At 41.8% G+C, this 22041-nt stretch overlaps 1 protein-coding gene across 6 annotated transcripts in view; it reads right to left on the bottom strand.

The window, feature by feature from the left end:
- MPP7 (MAGUK p55 scaffold protein 7) overlaps positions 1 to 22041 on the bottom strand; it is a 1979219-nt gene that overhangs the window by 610413 nt on the left and 1346765 nt on the right. For all 6 annotated transcript variants that reach the window (XM_069648102.1, XM_069648107.1, XM_069648105.1 and 3 more), the window contains 3 exons: positions 11116 to 11190; positions 10750 to 10946; positions 10186 to 10253 (listed from right to left, as the gene is read on the bottom strand). In XM_069648102.1, the coding sequence (XP_069504203.1) occupies positions 10186 to 10253; positions 10750 to 10946; positions 11116 to 11190 (340 nt within the window). The remainder of the gene's footprint in view (positions 1 to 10185; positions 10254 to 10749; positions 10947 to 11115; positions 11191 to 22041) is intronic.

Raw genomic sequence — 22041 nt, 5'->3', positions numbered from 1 at the left:
AAAAAAAATAAGCTTGCAGTAGAAATTTGAAATGATACAGTGATGATTTATTGAGGTAGGATTGGCGATTATGGCATCATTTTACACTGGTCTTGGTTGGTCACTTATCGCCTTTACAAAGCACATGGAAGCAGAGCAAACACTGTAATCCTTTCAAGAGGTTACTAGTAGAAAAATAAATCTTACAAGGAACACACATCATCACTTGGGGAGACATGTATTGCCTAAGGGCAACTTGGTGGTAAAGTCATCGTGGCAAAAACCATATGGTGAGTGGCTGCATTTTTGTGTTTGGTAGTGACATTTCCCATGAAGTACCGAAACCCTTTCACTATTTGAAAAGTCCTCTGGTTTGAGGAACTATGAAGCTGGGCAACACCCAAGTAAATTCCTTTTCAACAATTATTTTGTACTGGCAGGTTGCTTGTTAGATTAGGAGCTCCAAAGACATCCTGATCATGTTGTAATGTGTGGGGGGTGGAGAAATGAATCATTTACATAGAGGCTAAGCATGCATTAGATGTCTTTACATGTCAGATAGTGTTCTCAAGCACAATCTTGGTCGAGGGAGGATTCCGGCACTGCCATCTTCACAGACATTCTCCCTCAATATTTCATTCCAGTTTAAAAAAACAGGAAACAAAGGTTACGGTCAAAGGGTGGGGTATGTTTAATTCAGATGGATATATTTATGTACAGATGTTTCCCTTAAAACCGTCATAATTACTTTCAAAAGTTGATGGCTACTCTACTCATACTCAACAAGTAACGTTAGCTTTCTGCACCAACCACTTGAACAAGATTTGGCAATTTTAGAAGAGTTAGCAGATGGCATTACGTTGATCAGTATTAGAAACTCTTGCTTGCTTTTCCTGGGTACATTTTAAGTGTGGTTGGAAAGCAATTTCCTGACTCAAAACTTTTGGCAGACTATGGTCACCTTGGATTTCACCCAAATGAGTGCTGCCCCTTCCCATAAACAGACATAAACCAGATTTCATATTTTGGTCCAATAATTGGACTTTGGTGTCTAGTCTGTACCAATATCTTTCATATGCTACCTATTAACTGCAACCAGCCCTATAGTGCCTCAACAAATGACAAAGCTAGGTCTGTTCTTGGTCCTGCCTCTTTCTCCGTAACCTCAACACTGTGGATTAGCCTGTTGGTTTTCTGCTTGCTATCGAATAAGTGCTTTCGACCACCTTGTTTAAGGGGGATCCTTTTTAAAAAAACTTGGCTCCCAATCCACAAAAGAGACTTTATTAATAGAAGTCAATCTTTAGTCTATCCTCAGTACCTGTGTCTAGGCAGAGCCCTAAACACCTATGGTACAATCACTTCTTAATGCTTATCTCCTGTCTGATACTGTAGTAACAAATTAAGAAAGCATTGGTTACACTCCTAGAAATCTATTTACTCCAAGTGTCCTTGGAGCAAGATGAGCAGAGGACATTTCTGGTCTTCCCTATCCAGCCATTATGATGCAATGGGTAGTTACCAGATTGCATCATAACAACCATTCTCAATAAAATGTTGAAGCTATGTGACTTGACACAGCTGTAGGATTTGAGAGAAGTTTATTCTTAAGGAGAACCCCCACAATGCAGGCTGTCCATCATCAACCTTCACTCAAACTGCTCTCCCGTCCCATTATAGAATCCCTGTGAGGAGATCCAGAAAGACACAGGAGACCAAACCATAACATCTCCCTTCCATAGCAATGAAACAATGAGGAAACAGGAAACAATTGACAGAAAGGAAAAACAAGATGAGGTGAGGGTGTAAAATAAAGGTTGCAATAATTTGATCAGTAAACCAGGAGAAACAGATACAATCCTTCTTGAGATTGGGAATGATCCTTCTGCTCCTCAAAAGGCACTGTTCTGGTTGGAATGTTGTTTTGCATCTAACGTGAATCTACTTCCCCGGTCGACAGTCCAGGTTAGGAACCAGTCTCGCACTCTCGGAAGAACGTACCACATCATCAAAAGACCATCTTCGCCCATCATCTAACATAACACACTTTCTTTCTACTTTTTCCACCATCTGTGCATCTCTGAATTTGGAAAGGCCCTTGAGAACTTTCTTGGGTTCTTTCACACACCCAATCTCCCTCCTCAAACTTGGAATCACCTGTGCCCTTGGTATGATCAAAATACTCTTTCTATTTCCTATGCATTTCTCTCACTCTCTTGAGTACATCCTCCATATCAATCCTCTTGACATTCTTCAAAAGATAACCATGACAGACTCAGTCTGTTGCGTGAAACCTACCCCTCATCATGACAAACGGCTCCACATCAGTGGTGGAATGGGAAGTCACCCTATAGGCATCATGAGTTTCCTTTAGAGTGTCTTTCCATGGCAAAAATGTGCAACTGCCAACTGAAAATGCTTTTCACAAACCCATTCTTGCGCCCCACCAATCCATTCACCATGCGGTGGTACAGCGATGTATACCTGCGCTCAATCCCCCGGTCTTTCAAAAAGGACTATCTCTTCAGAAACAAACTGAACTCCATTATCGGTGACTATCTCTTGTGGATCCCGATCTCTGTTGAAAACCCCTTCCAATAATCTCACAATTCTGCTTGACGTCACAGTCCTCTCCACTGCACCCTTTCAACATACATGGAGGTATAGTCCATTAACATGACTATGTACATTTTGTGTGCTTCCAAAGTCTCATATGGTCCACCAATGTCCATGGCTAGTTTTTTCCAAACGGAGCCTGGAATCTCCACCGGTTTAAATGGCGCAGTATGACCTTTCTTGCTTTCATCAATAAGGGCACATGCTTGGCAATATTTCACCAGCTCGTTGGCATCATTCAGCACCCTGGGCCACCAGTAAGTCGATGAGACTTCTTTTGGTGCGATTTCTTCATAGGTGACCTTCATGCGCAAGATTTAAAATCGTCTCCCCTAGGCCGGCCAGTGGAATGATGCGATCCCCTCTAAATATACACCATGCGTTCACTGCAATTTCATCTCATATCTGGGAATACTGGTTGAGGCTGTTTCCTACTATTTCCCCCGCCCCCCACCCTCCATGGATAGCTTGTCAGAATATCTTCCGTTCTGAATCATCTGAGTATGCTTTGATCCACTCCTCTTTTGAAATTCCAGGCTCAATGTATGCAATGATTAATTCTCCATCAGTTTCTGTGTACTGTTAGTGTTGCCCTTCATCCCATGGAAACCTGGAAAAACAGTCTGCAATTATGTTCCCTCTGCCTACTGAGTAGACAACTCTTGTATTGTATTGTATTGTATTGCATTATGTCTAAAATCCATCTACGTATCCTTGGAGAAGCTAAATGTGGCTTCTTAGAATTCAAAATGTGGATTAATTGCTTGTGATCAGTCTTGACAATCACTGGTAAACTCCAGATTAAGGTCCCGGAATGTTCTAAAATCCACTTCACATCTAGGTGCTTCCTTTTTCTATTGTCCAATAAATAAACTCTGCTGAGTTTAAAACATGAGAAGCAAACGCAATTGATGCTATCCCTTTTTCCTGTACTTGCTCAAGCACCTCACTTAATCCTTTGTTGCCATCTAACATGTAAAAGACATCTAGTGCATGTTTACCCACTGTTGCCTGATGCTCCTCTATGTAAATAGAAACACTGTAGCCTCACTACTCCATCACCCACACATTTCAACATTGCTGGCATCAGCTGTAATGATATTTCAGGCAGTTGTGCTGAACATCTTGAGAGTTGGAGCCTCATTTATAACTCTTAATGTTCTCTAATTCCATTTGTCATTCAGTTGACCATAGAAATCTTGTTGACTTAATCAGTCCTCTCAAGCGCTGTGTTCTGTCAGGGAAGTGTGGCACAAATTAGAAATAGTACTCTGCCATGCCCAGGAAACTGCACAACTAGTCCTTGATGGTAGGGGCCAGCATATTGGATAATGTCTCTACTAAATACTTTTTTGGTTTGATCCCATCTGAATTAACGATGTGTCCAAGATATGACACCTCATTCACTTTGAGTTTGCATTTTTCAATCTTTTGTGCAAGTCCCTTCTCTTGCATCAGTTGTAGGACACCCAATAACTTAGCATCATGCTCATCCTCTGTTAAGGTTGCTATAAGGATATCATACTGGAAGTAATACACTCCCTCTAGGACCTCAAAATAGTTGTTGCATCAGTCTTCGGAAGACGACTGCTGCCGATGCCAGAACAAACGCCATATGCCTGTATGTCAACGCGCCAAGGGGTGTGACAAACTACGTTAAATGCTTTGAATCTTCATCCAACACTACCTGGTGATAGGCCGACGATAGGTGCAATGTAGTCAAATATTTGACTGGTTTCATAGTGATGAACATCTCCTTTATATTGGGCAGGGGATGTCTGTTTATCCAGATGATGGTGTTAAAGTCCCTGAGGTCTACTCACATCCTTATGGAATTGTCAGGCTTGCGTACTATCACTACAGGGAATAACCATTCTGAAGATTCAATGGGTTTGATGAGGTTCTGTTCACATAGTTTTGTCAACCATCCTTCGTGCCAATGCGAATGTTTTTCACTTTATGTGTAACTGGTCTAGCACCTCCCCCTTAGTGCAATTCTATGCTTGAACCCTTTGAGCATTCGTATTTCTTCATTGAACACTAGAGGAAATGATTTGGCCAAGCTATCTCTGGAGCTAAAATCTTGGTTTGTCACACAGAGTTGGAGTCATCTGGATGTATTTTGATCTGGAGAGATGCTTGCTCCTCCATTCCACAACATATGATCCCTTTTCAGCTACGTATAGTTTACAGTACGATTCTCGGTCTTTAAATTTTAGATGGACCCCCTTGTATCCGAAGATGTTACCAGGACTCTTGCCATATCGCTTGGCTCCGACATTAGTAATTCTCAGATCGCACAACTGTCCTTTCAACTACTTTTCATAAGTGAGGACATCCATCGTGTATGGTGATCCTGTATCCGCCATGATGTCCAGGGGAACGGTATCAACTTCCACGCATTCCCACGGTCCATTCTTTTTCAGGGAGCACACAGTAAGGATTTGAACAGAATCTTCCTTATTATAGTTCGATACATTCAATACACTGCTGGGTCCATTTATTTCTTCTAAGGCTATGATGCTGGAGCTAGCTCCTTGCATCCCTTCGTTGCTCCTACATACTGTTCCATAATGTCCTATAGTCCCACATTTGAAGCATTCAGCGGTCATCGCTGGGCATGCCTTTTCCCCATTAAAGTGCCTGCTGTGTCCACAATTCGAACATCTCCATTGCGCATGAGAATTCTTATTATAAGGTTCCTCTTGCTTCATCTTATCCGGTACGCTGGATTTGATTTTTGATGCTGCAGTGGACATCTTCTTTATTAGGGCTATCACAGCGTCATCACTTTCTTCATCATCTTCCACTTGTTCCTTAACTTCTAATGCATCAGATTTGTGTTGCATAGGTCTCGTGCATCTGTCGCCCAACTCCATTGCCCTTGCAATCTCAAATCGTCTGGTCTAATCTTGGATCCCTGGCCTGCCACAACTTTTGTTGGATCTGGGGAACTGCGGTGTGCAACATCAATGGTCTCTCAAATATTTGCCTGCCCCTCCTGTGAACTTGCACGTGGCCAGCAGTGCCCTTAAAGCCGCAATGTAAGTGTCCACTGTCTCTCCTTTGCTCTGCTTTCTAATAAAGAACTAATAACTCTCAAGAACCACATTGGTTTTATTCCCAAAATTCTTTTCTAGTTTTGCAAAAGCAGCTTCATACCGCTTGTTAGCAATAGAACTACCAAAATCACCAGCGCCATCAGAGTTGGGTACACCAGGACGGGTGCAAAAAATTCTCAATGCTTCTGCCCCAATACAGTTCAGTAAGGTAGCTTCCTCAAGGTCATCATTCAATTTTGTACCCCCAATGGCTCTTAAATCTGGAACATGTCTATCTATTGTTCCTATGGTGTAGAGGGATTGCCTGGGTTAGCAAGGAAAGGGCATGGATCGGGTGCATTTTGGATGTTAAATAAATGGCCTTTCCTTCTTTGTATCAGTTTTCAATCTATTTTTTTTCTGTGGTGATGTGCCTTTTTATCATAGAGCGAAGCTTTGTTTCCCTTTATTTGTGAGGAGAAAGATTAGCTTCAGACCCAAAAGGTCAAAAGTACTGGGACGAAGAAGCTCATTGCATGTACAATCTGCTCATTGTCACTGCAATGCATGTTGCCAAGGCGACCAAACATGCATAAAGATGGCGGCCGCATGTAGTGCGATGCCGCAATGCACCTTCCTCGCACCACCAGTCTCTCCTAGTATACTGCGCGTTTCGCAAGGTGGTCCCAAACCGCTGCATGCTTCCTCTCCCCAGTTGAGTAGCACACACTTGTCTGGTAATGGCCCGGCACCTCTAGTCGGTCACTCGCTCCGCTGGGGCGTTCCTGCCTGCACCTGGATCACAGCAGCTGTGACTTCGGATCACTGAGCTGACACACTCCTTGGTGGTGCCTCAGGGTTCTACGCCGCACCGCTCACGCCTCATCACCAAATTGTCATGATAAAATGTGGCTTGACACAGCTGTAGGATTTGAAGTAAGTTTATTCTTAAGGAGAACCCCGCAACGCAGGCTGCTCCGCATCAACCTTCACACAAACTGCTCTTCAGTGTCGTTCTCAAATCTCTGTGAGGAGCTCCCAAACGACACGGAGGACCAAACCATAACAATGCCGTACTTTCAGGCAGTCTTAAAACCAGGCAGAGGGATGCAGTCTGCCTTATTGGCCACCTTTCAAGACATTTGTCAGGTGACTGATAAGGACAGTTATAGTCATATTATTCGAGGTCTCAGAAGCATTGGACAATGAACTTAATATTCTTATCCACAGCCTGTCATAGATGTTCCTGGGAAGGACAGCCCTAAACTGAATAGCTTCATTTGTTTTACCACTTACATTAAAGTTGAATTCAATGACTTGAGAAGCATGGCTACATTTTATTTGTGGAGTACTCTTCATGCAGTCACTAACATGGTAAAAGCTGAAGCTCTGAGAAACAGCAGACCAGGAACTGTGGCTTGCTGAATTCTGGCCCAACAACATGGGCTGGTGCCAGATATTGGCCGCCAGCATTTTACATTTGGGAATTCAGTTTGATAGTGTTAAGTTGCTGATGTAATTAAATATTACTATTTATAACTCAGGCGATTTTCAAATTAAATATCTTCGAGTATGACTTTGAAATATCATAATCTATGTCATGTAACTGCAATTGTTCATGGTCGAAGTGCATGATGAAATGACTACAGTGTTTTTTTTAAAATGTATGCATTAGTTTAGTTACATATAAACTTTTATCATATTAAAAAGAAAGCAATAAAAGAAAAAATATCTTTTTGATAGCAGCAATTAAGAACAATCATCTAAAGTACAGAAAGGCAAATGATCGACATATATGTAATATTTACAATGCAGTTATAATTAGCATACCATGTATCCGGAGCCCCCAAATTAATTAAAACAGAATCTAATTTTTCCTAAATGCTAGTAGCCCTATTCCAAATTTCAAAAGCAGCAGAAGTTATAACTACAGACTGAGCAGCTATCAAAGTAGACCAAATTGGTCTTCTGTAATGCTTTCTATTGCACTTACAAAGTGACCATATCCTTTCCTATAAATCTCAGTGATAGCAGTGCATGATGTTAGAATATGTCCAGCAGTCTCACTCAAGATTGCAACATCTGCATAGGGCATTTCGGGGGAGAGAATCTTTCCAGTGGCTGATATAGTCGTTTGTAGGAAGAATATTGAATCACAAATATAATATAAATCAATTTAAATGAATGCTGCAGCATTTTGTTAAATATCTACGAGGTGCGTTTCCTAGAAAGCTGTGGTATGAATATTCTCTATATCGAGCATGTTGATGCAATATTAGAGATCAAATCCCACCGCCGAGATTTCTGCTCGACAATCTTTTTGTAGTCTGGCACATTTGTCAATTACTATCTACGCCCAAGGTTTGCAAACGAGCCATACTAAAACGTTGTAGTTCAGTAATAAAAAGATTGGGTGCGGCTGATGAAAATTGCACTCCAAGCAGCTTCAATAAAGGATTCAAACTGCCATCATGCTCCAGTGTTATACAAACTCACAGCCAAGGTGATTACTGGTACTCCCATCGGCTTTTCAGCTTGCACAGCCCTGGCCCAATTACATTGACCACCAGTGGACCACAGGATTAAACCTGTGTCTCTGAATAATCTATACATTCCTGGAAGGGATTGGTTCACTATTTATTTTCAATAGTTTTCACTTTAACACATCCGGTAATGTGCTGGACACAAACATTGACCATTACTAATAACATAACCAGAAAATGTTTGTAAAGATGTCTGGATGCCTGTGCCATTGTGGTTCAGGCCATACAATGAAGGAACTGGATGCCTGAAATCTCTGGCTTCCGGAGAACCATCTAAATTTCCACAAATCACTAAATGGCTGCCATTTTCCTAATTAGGCATGTGCTTGACAGACTTTGCACCGTCGGCCACCATTTTTATTTAATAGAACACAACACCCTACACCATCACCTTGTGCCCTCACCCAGAGCTATTCTTCATATTAAACATTTTCATTAAAAACACCCACTTCAGCCAATGTGCCTCTCACTGGCTCCCGCTTGAATGGAATGATCTCAAGAAACAAGAAAATGTAATATTTTTCAGTGGGCCATTTTTGTTCCCAGTCGGATTTACTTGCAGCAGGAATGGCCTTTGATTTCCACCCTAAAAGGACACACCAGCAAGGCATTCCCTGGAATATTTCTGCTCAGCTAGAGTGCATTAAAGCATGTTGCCTCTTCCACTGCAATCCGGCCACTGACTTCCTCACAGTTAAGAACAAAAAGAAAAAAATAGGGTCAATCTCGTTGCATTGATAGTCTGCCTACAAAATAAAGAATGTTATGCGTTTGTAAGCTTTTACAAGACATTAACAGTTTAGGCAACTACTTGCCGTGTTTTCTCAAAATCGAGGCTTGTGCAAAATCTGAAAATATGCAGTATGCTTTAGAGTCAACCTAATTTAACACAAATGTGGGTGATTAGGCAGGATATGTTTTCAAATACAAGTAATATCATCGCTTGACTTGTGGACTGGCAAACATGCCACCTGAAACTCTAGCTGCACTTAAACAGGAAGAAAAACACTTAGCAGTGCTAGAAGAGGGACGTCATAATAGGTTTGTTTTACCATCTGACAAGCCAGCATTGCGCCTTGGAATACAAATAAATAAACCCCTTCTTGGAGAAGTCGGGGGAACTTGAAAAACAGCTCTAGTTGGCATGATCACACCATGAGGTGTTTTGCATGCACTGTCCCAGCCAGATGTGTGTGTGGGTCTGTGTACAGTTGGAAGATAGAATTTGTTTTTATTGAAGTGTACAGAATTTCTTTAATTTTATGTTTTTTACAACACTGACAATAGAACATGCAGAATCCAAAAGTGTATCACTTGCTTCTAAATATTTGTTCTTGAAGTTGCTAAAGTATTTTATTTTCCATTGGCATTCTTTATTTTACACTATATCCGTCGCATTAAAAAAAAAAAAATGGGCAAATGAAAATAAATGTCCCCCTACTTAAAGCAGATGTTTGCATAAAACGCCAGTGGAAAGAAAATATTTATTTCAATGTGTGTGCTTGTTTGGGATTCATTTCGCCTCAAAATGGTTACTACTGTACTGAAGACTGCTAACCGTGATTCAATTTGTTTTTCCATTTTCCCCAGAACATTTGCACCATAGACCACTGAAGAAATAATTGCAGTCAGAGGTTTAAATAGGCCGGCTGCCTAAAAAACCTCAACATTTCGAAAGCATCTGCATTTCAACTAGAAAAAGACTATCAGGCGCCGCATGCCAGAGGTTCCACCTACCTGCAAGTTAATGGCATAATGGCGACACGGTTAAAATAAAAATGTGTTTGCGTGGCAAGATGCCCTGGCCTTTTCTATCAAACAAGACTGCGGCCAAATCACATCCAGATCCTCACATAAAAGATGGAAAAAGGCATACATCTCAGAAGGATTTGTTTTAGAAGGGCTTTGAATCCAAGCACTACCCGGGGCATGAACATCCTGCGAATTGTGCTAAGCCAGAGGCCTGTTCTGTGGCCATAACCCTCCCATCTGCTCCACAGACTTACATGATCTTCTGTTGGACACTTTCTGCGGGGTGGCCACCAGCACTGCAGGCTTTCGCAGAGCAAATCTCCTGCAGGGTAAAAGAAAAACAGGAGCTAGAGGCCATGAACACACGTGACTGGTCACTAGGCAGAAGTTATAAGGACCATAAAAAACGACAAGAATGCAATCTATGCCTGGTGTCAAATAAAGAAGGCTCAGAGATTTAGTAAGACTAAGCTAGCCGGCCAAACATCTTTGCAACTCCGTTGGCTGCATGGTACGTCATTGGGGATTCAAACATTCAGCTACTGATGTTCAGTTTCCACATGTTTATCTTCCAGACTGGATCAGTACTAGTCCTGTCCTCCGCCATCATTATTCATTACAGCCAGACAAACACGGAAGTCCAGACTATGAGCACACAGGGGTTCCAAGATGTCTCACAAATTCCCTGAAATGCCATTGAGCTGATGTGTAATAATTGAGCATATTAGGACCATATTTGATGTTGTAATATGCATTGGAAGAACGTGACATGACATGGTATGAGCCCCCGAGTAGAACAATGCTTCAAAGTGGCTCACCTCTCCTGGAACTGCTTTGACGGGATCAAGCCTGCGCGCGGATTGGCATCACCTTCGTGTTTGGCCTGCCACCAGGTTGCATCATCTTGGCACATGATCTGAAGGATATCTCCCTTTCTGAATGCGAGCCCAGCTTCTTTGCAAGGGATTGCTTTATCGTCATTAGGTTCGTAATCAAACAGGGCTTTAATAAACATCTGCAAGAGAACACTCAAGTTCAGCAGCTTGACACGAGACCCTGACACAAGTTGCCCGCGTCTACCTCAATGTCATGGAAAATATGAGCACAGCCAAAATTACTGCGTTGGGACCAATGCGTGCACGATATTAGTTTTCAAAAAATAAATCCTGTTCAAGGGTGCTTACCTTCCCATCTTTATTTGGCGTTTCTTCTTTGATGCTGGGGATGATTTTGAAAGTAATTGCTCCCTGTGACTGGGCCTGATGAGAAAACCAATTTGCGTTGAACAAAAAAAAAGTGGTCAAGGCAAATATTTTTTTTTCAATATTCACTTCATGACAACAAAAACGACCACGTCGGAGTCCATCTCCATTTTGTAAATAGATATACATGAAATATGTAATTTGTGTCTTATAGAAAACAATATACTTGCTCATTCATAGCAGGATGGCGCTCACAGCCCAGGATTATCAGTGTGTAATTCCATTTGTTGTAAGGTCTTGAATACATTTTTAGGAAAAGGTAAGCTGCAGTGACTTTTTGAAATTTAGATGTTAGTTATTTTATGCGCCCTATGTTATGTAGTGTCTTTCTTGTAATTATACATTTATACAGCGCTTATACACAGGTGGGGTGCTTCAAAGTGCTTCAAGGCGGGAGGGGAACAAGGAAATACAGTAATCATTCTTAGGCCTTGCAGTTTCCGAATTCATCTAAACGGAGAACTAGCATACTCGGCCTGACGGCATTTCTCCTAGTGCAAGTGCATTAAGTGTTACAGTTGGGGGTGGGTGGGGGTCTGGCCAGGGAGTGGGAGGGGTCAGGACAAACATTGCTAGTCCTAGTACATTTACGTCATGCATGCGTACAGACGGAGGTGCGAGGAAGAGGGGGGGGGGCAAATGCGTCCAGTCCAAAAGGCCCTACGTTAAGTGCAGAGAGGTTGCCTTGCTGTAAATGTACACGATTTTGACAAATGGTCTGCATGCCATATGAAAAACACGAACTTTGTTAATCTTCATAACTACCCAATGCATGATATGATAAGATATGGTATGGTATTTGTAACGCGCCTATACACAAGTCTTTCAAGGCGCGACGAGGTTGGGGGGGGGGGAACGGGAGACAGACAGCGATCCTACTAGGCCAGGGGTCATTCAGATCGCGCAAGTGCAAGGGTAGGGGGACTGGGAAAAGTGGAAGGGGAGAGAGGAAAGTGCAGTACATGGTTAGTAGAATACAAGATGAAAATAGGGCCAGCTGGTGGCAAGTGCAAGGAAAGTGCAGTACATGGTTAGTAGAAAACAGAATATACTTAACCTTACAAGAATACAGAATACCACAACATTGTGTAACCACAATATATTTTAGCATCAAACAAAGTTACTCGTTTCCTTACTCACATGTATGGAGGACACTGGAGGTGCCAACATACAAAACCGGACACAAGGCATAAATACACAAGAATTCAGAAGAAACATTCAGCATTTGTGCCAAGGAATTATTGTATTCCAAAATAAATGGTTACTAAATAATTCCAAAACCTCTGCAGCATTGTTGGAGAACTGGAATCAGTTTACGGAGTTTGGCAAGAACCAGCCATTCAGTGGAACTGGTGGCATTTTCTTGCCTACCCAGGAGGCTAGGGAAGTAAAGCATAGGCCAAACTTGACAGAAGGATCCATTTCTGCAGCAGGCCCTGGCTCCTAGTAGTTAATATGGTTACCAGGGAAGCTTCCTCTTCTGTCACTGGTTGCTGGCATTTGGACAAATCCAGTTCAGATATTTTTCTTTCTGGCAAACTAGTGTGACATCTGATGGCTGTGCGAGTCATTATCCTGGCATTGTGTATATAATGAGGCAGTGACCTCCCTCGAATGTAGCAGTTATTGGTGCAGTAAGACGATAAATAATAGAAAAAATGTGTATGCATATAAATGATGCATGTATGCTGCGCTGAATCTGGACAATTCGTCCCTTCTTCGCAGAGGCAAGCCACCCCTTTTGAGGCTATGGAGATGAGCCCATTAAGATCCTGCCTAGGGGTCTGGGAAAGTGGCACCTCAACAGGAGTGACTCCCTGTCTAGGGGACAATGCGAGGGGTCAGAAATGAGAGATAGTCACAAGGTTGCTGTATTCCGGATTAAAAACATTTTATTAAATAAAAACTGGTTGGGAAAAAGCTTCTCTAACCCTATTCTAAAGAGTAACTTCCCTACCTAGAAACTAAAAACTAAAGATTCAGGCTGTCAGTAACTCAAAAGCCGTCCTTGTGGCCAAAAAACCCTATCCTTACCAATGTTCGGTCTAAGCTGTGCCCATGTGCACTTGCCCATCTTCCTTCTGGGTGCCGCTCAGAAGATTTTTTAGCAGTGCACACAGACATATTCAAAAAGATTTAATAAGGCGCAAGCCACAACAATTACCTGAAATTTTCTTTCTCTTAAAATAAGCAACTAGTCTTGATATTCTGCTAATTTGCATTACACTACTATGCACCTAAAATCTCTAACAGCAAAATACAACACAAGAGGTCAAAAACTAATATGAAAAACTGGCTCCATGAACAGAAGAATCTAACCAAGATATGCTGCACACATTAACCAAAAATTTTCCCTCCCGATCCATGACTCCTAAACCTGACTATCACACTTAACTTATGACTCTAACTTCTGCCCCAGAGTAAATTAAGATTGAACCGGACAACCTTGAGTCTTCCTCTCTTGGATCTGCGAAAGGTTAGCAGACTTGTACCACCTACATTCACTTGTTTTAAGTGTGTTGTAACATGAATAACGTTCACGTGCCAAAATTTCTGTAACTCATTGTACCTTACCAAAAGCGGCACCCACACTATATAATTGAACTACCAGCTCAAATATCAGATACTGACTAAGTAAGCAGGCTACTTGGATGTGTAACCAAATCCCATACTTCCTCTTCTTTGTACATATGTCACGCAAGTGCTTTGAAGCGGCATCCTTGTAAGTTAGCGCATTATAAAACTCAAATATTAATTTGCCCTCTAAAGAAAAAGACATGTGATGCTCAGCGTCTCCTACTTAAGCATTACTAACATTACCCTATAAGTGGAGAGAAACATTGCAATATCATTTACTTAGTCTACAAGGGATAATGGGTATGGACTATGCCTGGGATTACTCGTCCATAGTATCATGGCACCGGATATTCAGACAGCAGAATGCTTTTCACACAATGTGCATCGTTTGCAAGTGTTCAGAGTTCCTTTGGACGTAGACCTTCACACATTATATGGTAATTCAGTTCTATACAAACACCGTTTTACTGAGCACTTGTGTAATCCTACACAATGATATAGGGGTGGGGTATGTTGCAAACAATCTTGTATGCACTGCAAAAGAATTGTGTACATGTCATGACAATCTTAAAATGCAAATAATATGTTGAGACATTTAAATATGCATTGCTTGCAAAAGTATTGTGGGTCTGCAAATATCCTAACAAGTGTTTACTGCTACAATCCCTCACTTTTGACAGTGCTCTATCAACTAGTATTGGAGACAAGCACAGGGGCCGGGGAAGGGTATGTGTGGAAGCATCACTCCTTGTGGGTGATGAACAAAGCAGCAAATTTCAAAGACCAAGTCAGACATTTCAGCAGTACACTGAAGGAAATGTGCTGCTCGTTTGTTAAAGGATAGGAAATTCTAGTACCCATCTAGACAACAGCACCTTTTTTTCTTACTATCTCAACTGCTAAGGGCTTTTCAATATAACCATGTGTTCTGTGTGTGCAGTCTCTAGCACCTTCCTGCATCTTATTTAACTGATCACAAAGAATTACAGAAGAGGGATCCATAGTTACAGAAGAAGGCACTCAATCAGTTGTATCTCTGATGAATTGATGCAATTAACTTAAAAAGGCATATATGTGTGATTTTCCTCAACAGGGCACGATAATAAACCTCAGTAAGGCTCTTGTTTAATTTTATCTAGGCTGTGGTGTGGAAGGGTGGGCAAATCTATACACTATTTTTTGTTTATTGTTTTAGCTGAAATATTTCAACTTTACAATATTTTATACACATTTTTGAAAAAGCATTAATAACACATAAAATAAGTACTTGTATATCTTACACCGGACAGTGACAGAATGACTTACAATATCTTTCTTATAATAAAAACACATAAAGTAAAAAAAATAAAAAGAGAACACAGATCACCACTTATTGGAGTCTTTCCAATTGGACTACTGTAGATAAATTTATAAACTTCAATCTTTATATTTATGCTCAAAATTCACCTATTTTCAATGCGTGAAAAAATCCAATTGCTCCAATTCTCACTGGTGTGTGATCGCCACTATGGATTATGAGCCATAAAAAAAAATCAGGATCAACATTTTTATAAGCTTGCAAGACATGTTTGAAATATTGTATTCTCAAATCACATAAAATGACACTCCACTAGTATGTGATTTAGTGTCTCGGAGTGGAGGAATGACAAAACCTGCAAATATATTTTCAGTTTGCTTGATTACTTTTACTTTTCGTTTGGCCAATATATCTTTAGTCGGCCACAAATTAAACCAAATTTGCGTAAATTATGTACAATGACCAATAGTTGGAGATCTTAGAATGTAAGCCTTCAATATACCATATTTTTTAGGTTGAAACGGATTCTCAGAAAAGTCATGATACTTATCACACCTCGCTATCGTTTGGCACTAGTCCCATTGAAACAGTTTAATCTTGACCCTTATGGGATTCTGGATTAAGGTTAGTAAAGTAACCCCTATGTTAACCATAGAATGTACAACTAGTTTGTACCAACTCGATATACATTTGTCTTTAGAGGTAAATATATAGTTGGCTAAGATGCCAACAACCATAGTTGACTGTACTGCTAGAAGAAATTTCCTAAAGAGAGCAATGATCTGCCATACAAAGCGAGCGTGCAATGAAATCAAACCAAGTTCGTGTTTTAACCAAACAGTCGGTACACAGTTGGGCATATTTAAAACTCTATGCCAAAATGTTCCCTCTAAGGCAGTTTGTATCTTTTATGCAATAATGGCTGTTGTCTCTGCCGCATATAGAAGGGTAGGAGTGAGTTTCTGCGTATAATAAATTAATGCTGGTGTAGTGGTGAATTTCCCGTATTTGTTCTGAATAATTCGGGCTTGGGATATGCCTGTATTTAATTTGTTTTTCAACGTATCAATATAGGGTCTCTGATCATGTTTTTAGTATTTATCTTTCTGCTCCTATTAAATTGCATAGCTTTTTTTTGTCCAAGTTTATGGTTTAGTAGTTCTCTCGGACATAAATTGCTAAGGCAACAGCCTTTGTAAATCTTGCCGAGTTTTGGACATAATAATCTAGTCGTCAGCGTACAACAAATAAGTGATAACCTTATTAGCTAACTTGGGTGAATCTGTGATTATGTTCTCAAAAGATTTTCCTACATCTGATATGAAAAAGTTGAATAATATTGAAGCTAGGTTACACCCTTGGCGTAATCCTTTATAAGTATTAATTGGGGCTGTTAATTTCCCCATCAAGTGATAATCTCACTTGAATAGTGCTCCCAGTGTGTATATTGTTGAACAATGAGGTTAAATACGACGGGCAACCCTGATGAACCAATTTTTTCATCAGTAATTCTCTCAACATCGAGTTAAATTCTGCTTTAAGAACAACAAAAACTAGATATAATGGCCGGTTTATTGTAGCATCATGAGTTAATATTGAATTGAGTGTTAACAACTTGACAGTGGTTCCCAGTCCTGGTACAAAACCTGTTTGAAAAGGATCCCATCGAGCATCACTAGAGGTCCATTTGATGAAATATCGAAGGATAAACCTTGAGAAAATGTTCCCAGGTGCATTTAAGAGGGCCATCCGTCTGTAGTTGGTAGCACAAGACCAATTGCCTCTCTTAAAGATTTGGACTATGATTGAACGTCGCCATGAATCGGGAATTCTAGTCAATGTTATGATCTGATAGAAAATATTATACAGGGTTTTGGGCCATAATGTTGGATGGGCTTTGAACATACAATTGTTCAGCCCATCAGGACCTTGCGCACTCAAGGTACTGGCTTTATTAATATAATACAGGACATCTTCAAGTACTTGCAATCCATGATAACAAGAGGAACCAATATTGACATTGCTGTTACTCACTGCTGGCAGGGCATACAACGTTGCATAATATTTAATCCACTCAGAGTCACTAACCCCATTTACTTGGACTGCTCTTTGGTTGGAATGAGTTGCATTATTAAGCAAAGTCCAAATCTGGGTCGAGTTTTTTGTGGCATTTGCCCGTATCAACGCCTCACCATCTGTTTGAAGGAGTTGAGCCTGATGAGATTTTAACCAGTTCCAAAATTTGCATTTGGAACTTCTAATTAGTTTACTTTTGTCCAGCAGTGAAGATGCAAGTATAGCACTTTTTTCTCTTCATAAAATTGCTTTCCTAGCTTGTACTTGTTGATCAAACTCGTGACTAGGTTTAAAAGTTTGACGCGTTGGAATAGGAAACTGAATTTGATACAAATGCAAATGTGCTGTATATGGTTCTTCAGGACACATTTCCATCTTAATAGTTTCCTCAATGTTATCGTTAAAAGATGTTAACATTTGCTTGTTCCATCGGCATCTAGTCTGTGCATTATTCACTGTCATATTATGAGGATATTCTTGTTTTATCAAGCTTGCAACTGCACAACCAAGGGATAAACTGAGACGGAGCATTGTGATCACTATGAATGCCTTTAACCACTGAATTCTGTAGCACATTGAAAGGTGTTTCTGTCTACAAATAGAGTGGTTTTGACCTCGATGCCATGTTTGTTGCAGTGGTATATCGCCTATAATAGACCTGTTACACATCACAAGGCTTCTCTCATCCATTAAAGATAACCATTTATTACTGACCTCATTTGGCAAATGTTTGAGTAGTTAGCAAATGTATGTTTAAATCTGCAGCCAATATGACATTAGTAATGGCTGTTGCTTGAGATGAAATGTTCAGCAAGTGTTCAAGGTTTTCAAAGAACTTTTTATCTGTTATGCCAAGTGGGTTATGATTAATATTAAAGCAAAGGCTCCTTGTGAGTGGGTGATTTTGACCATCTGCAGATAACGATTTGGAGCTTCACAGGCAGAAATCTGTAAACTTTGGTTGTTTTTAATAGCAACCATCAGACCTAACATTGGTCTACCTAGCGATGCAACTTTAGCTGGATGTAATAAGATGCTATGATTATCCCATGCTGGTTTGATCGTCAGCCAGGTTTCCTGCATCACCACAATGTCAAAAGAAATAAGAAAGTCAGCACTGGGGTGTCCAGTTAAAGTTACGAAATCAAAAGGATCGAATGCCAAAGGTCAGAGTGCATTCGACCGAAAACAAAAGGATAACATTTTTTTTTAAATGTATATTTTTTTTGGATTTAGTATAGGTAAAAAAAAAAGGTATTTTTACACCAAAAACGGGGGTTTAGGGGAAGGACCCCCTCAAAAAATAAATTATAATTCGATCCTTTTTTTCGGTCGAATTGACTCAGCCCTTTTGTTCGACCCTTTTGAGTCGAAACCTTAACCTTTTACTTAATATATGAGAGAACCCACATGTGTTCCAACTAACTGAGATATTTTGTTGAATATTAGACTGGGATGATTATAATTGTGATTTCCACTTCTCAGAATCACTACTAATCCTTTCAATTCTTTGTGCAGCATTCCAAGTCAATCTTGACTTGTTTGTTTTATAAGGATAAGGTTTGCTCTACTTTGTTTATCTAAACAATCAAATGTGGTGGCATCACGTGCAAGTACAAAGCCTAAGGCAAACAATTCCATGCATGCTTGCCATAGCAAATTCCTAACATTTGACTGCCACAATCGGACTGCAGAAAGATCGTTCTCTTGTAGACTAGTCACATCCTCAAAAATTGCTAGCACACTCGTATTCAGATTGTACATAGGATATGGGGCTGAGCAACATTTAAGGAGTAGACGATGAAACTGAATGGCTTTGGATAGTGAGTTGAGGGATTTATTAGGCAAGATCGCTGAGCCTTGGTCATTTTTTGTTCTTTCGGTCTCTGCATTCAGGTTATCGAGAGAACTGAGAGACCATGTTGCTTTATACATTTTTGGCACATCGCACAGGAACAGAATTATTAGCCTGTTTGTTCCTCCATTGAGAAGCTCTGGTTGACGTAATAATGATCTACTGCTCTCGCAATTTGATCCTGCAAATCGTTTGAGTTGTCTTGCTCACAAGTTCGATTAGTTTGATGTAGAATTGAACTTGTTATTTTTTGTTCTCGAAATGAACAAGTTACTTACCAACTGGTAACGTTCTTTCGACTGGATGTTCCTCCAACATACTCCACTTCTTTGGCAGCTGTGCACTTCGGAAACTTTTTCAGCGGAGGGTGTCCTGCGTCGATGACGTTAGGTCGATGTCCCCCGAAGGCCTCCGTCGAGGGCGACATCACCGGATGTTTTAAATAGGATGCCCGGCACCCGTAGCCTCAGGCACCAGTCTCATGCCTGCTTGACTGCACATAGCCTTGCGGAAACGTAAGATGCAATCGCATAGGAAATTCTCCAGAGGGGCAGGCTGGGAGGGCGATGTGGAATACGTTAGAGGAACATCCAGTGGAAAGAATGCTACCAGTTGGTAAGTAACTTGTTCTTCGAATGGATTGTGTCCTCCAACGTATTCCACATCTTTGACAGACTCCCAAAGCAGTACCAGTAAATGGAGGAGGGAAAAGGATTTAGAGTACACAATCAGTTTGCGGAATAAAGAACCGCCTTCCCAGAGGCCATATCCTGACCATGGATCGTATCCAGGGAATAATGTTCAACAAAGGTGTGGAGTGAAGCCCATGTAGCAGCCTCACAAATATTCCTAATAAGAACACCCCATTGGAGGGCGGTGGAAGTAGCCGCACCCCTAGTGGAATGACCTTGCAACCCTCCAGGAGGGTCCTTATCCGCCAATCGGTAACACTCCATAATGGTGAGGATAATCCACATGGACAAGGTCTGTTTGGTATCAGCCTGGCCCAATCGGTGTCCAGCATATCCTACAAAGAGTTGATCGTACACTCTGACCCTAGAAATGTAAAAGCTCAAAGCTCTCCTAGGATCCAACCAATGGAGTCGCTCCACTTCCTTACCGGGATGAGGATAGAAAGAAGGGAGAACCACCTTCTGACTCAAATGAAACTCACATACTTCCTTAGGTAGAAAGGAAGGACGTACCCGCAGTACAAGCCTGTCCTTGTGAAACACCGTAAAGGGTGGCTTAGAGGAAAGTGCCTGCAATTCACTCACTCTGAAGCGGAAGTAACCGCAACCAAGAACACAGTCTTGAAGGACAACAATCTCAAAGGACAAGAGTGCAAGGGTTCAAATGGAGCACCCATGAGAAATTTCAAAACCAAATTCAAATCCCAAACCGGCACCTGGAAAGGAGACGGCGAGAACACAGTCAGTCCTTTAAGGAATTGGGAAATCAAAGGAATCTTAAAGTAAGAACATTCTTCAGACGAGCGCTTGAAGATTGACAGCACCACCAGGTAACCCTTAATGGTACCTACTTGAAGGCCCCTGTGGCCCAAAGAAAGTAAGAAAGACAAAACCATAGGAATGGAGCACTTAAAAGGATCAACATTGTGTCCTCTGCACAAGTTGCAAAACTTACGGCAACGGTACAGAGATTTATTTGCTGGCCACCTGGCCGAAAGCAACACCTCCATCACGTCATCCGGGAGGTCCCAATCCTTGTATCTCAACCTTTCAAATAGCATGAAGGCTGAGAATCCGGACCTCTGGATGGAGAATCGGTATCTCCCCCACCCCCCATCTCGCGAGAGCAGATCCTCTCGTTAGGGAAGAAGGCAGGAAGGGCAGATGGACATTTCTAGAAGGTCCGGGTACCACGCTCTCCTGGCCCAATCCGGAGCAATGAGGATCATGCAGGAACCAAACCTCCGTAACACTTGAGCAATGAAGGGGACTGGAGGAAACTCATACAGGAATGGGAATTACCAATCCACTACAATGCATCTCCTAAGGCTCCTCTCAGAGGAAATTCCCTTTGGCAGAATCTCTCGTACTTCCGGTTGGCACTGGTGGCGAGAGATACACTTGTGGGGTTCCCCAAAGGGCAAAGATCTCCTGAAGGACTTCCTGAGCCAATTCCCACTCATGAGAGACCGCGCTCTGCGTGATCAGAGCATCCGCCGCATTTTCTTCTCCGGCCAGATGAACTGCTGAGATAGAAATTTCCTACTGGATGGCCCAGAACCAGAGCTGCATTGCCTCCCTGCACAACGGGAGTGACCCTACTCCCCCTTTTTTTGTTGAGGTAATGCATGGGCACTGTGTTGTCCATCATGATCAGGACACTCTTCTCCCACACAGACGGCAGAAACGCCTTCAGGGCTAGCCTGATGGCCCTCAGCTCTAACAGGTTGATATAGAGTTTGGACTCCGACAGAGACCAACGATGGCTGGCGGTCAAGTCATCGGCATGAGTGCCCCATCCTGTGAAGCAAGCATCCGTCACTACAGTCACCTCCAGCCATGGTCGCCAAATCGGCTCCCCCTTCATCAAGTTCCCGCTCACCACAGAAGATCCTGGGAGACAGAGTGGATTCTGAATGAGATCCAACATCTTGCCTGAGAACTGCGACCACTGCATCTTGAGGAACCATTGCGGGGCTCTCATCAGCCTGGCCTCTGGCACCAGAAAAATGCAGGATGCCATGAGGACGAGCAACCTTAAGAATTTGAAAGCCGGGGGAGACTGGGCAATTTGAAACTTGTCCACCATCTGCACAATGTGATGAGCCCTCACCTTGGGAGGCGAGCACTTCCCCAAGGACGTGTCTAACACAGCCCCGATGTACTGGAGCGGTTGGGAAGGTGTCAGATGTGACTTCTTGAAATTGAGGGAGCAGCCCAGCTTGTGGAGGGAGCGGCAGATGAGACCGAGGTGATCCAGCGCTTGCTCTGGAGAGCACGAGAGCTCCGGCTCAGCCAGTCGTCCAGGTAGGGGTAGACGTGAATCACCCCTCGTCTGAGGTACGCTGCCA

The sequence above is a fragment of the Ambystoma mexicanum genome, chromosome 2q, assembly GCF_040938575.1.
Source record: "Ambystoma mexicanum isolate Mex_15411 chromosome 2q, UKY_AmexF1_1, whole genome shotgun sequence".
Taxonomy (NCBI): Eukaryota; Metazoa; Chordata; class Amphibia; order Caudata; family Ambystomatidae; genus Ambystoma; species Ambystoma mexicanum.
Note: the sequence above shows the minus strand (reverse complement) of the source record. Positions and strands in the feature narration are given on the sequence as shown.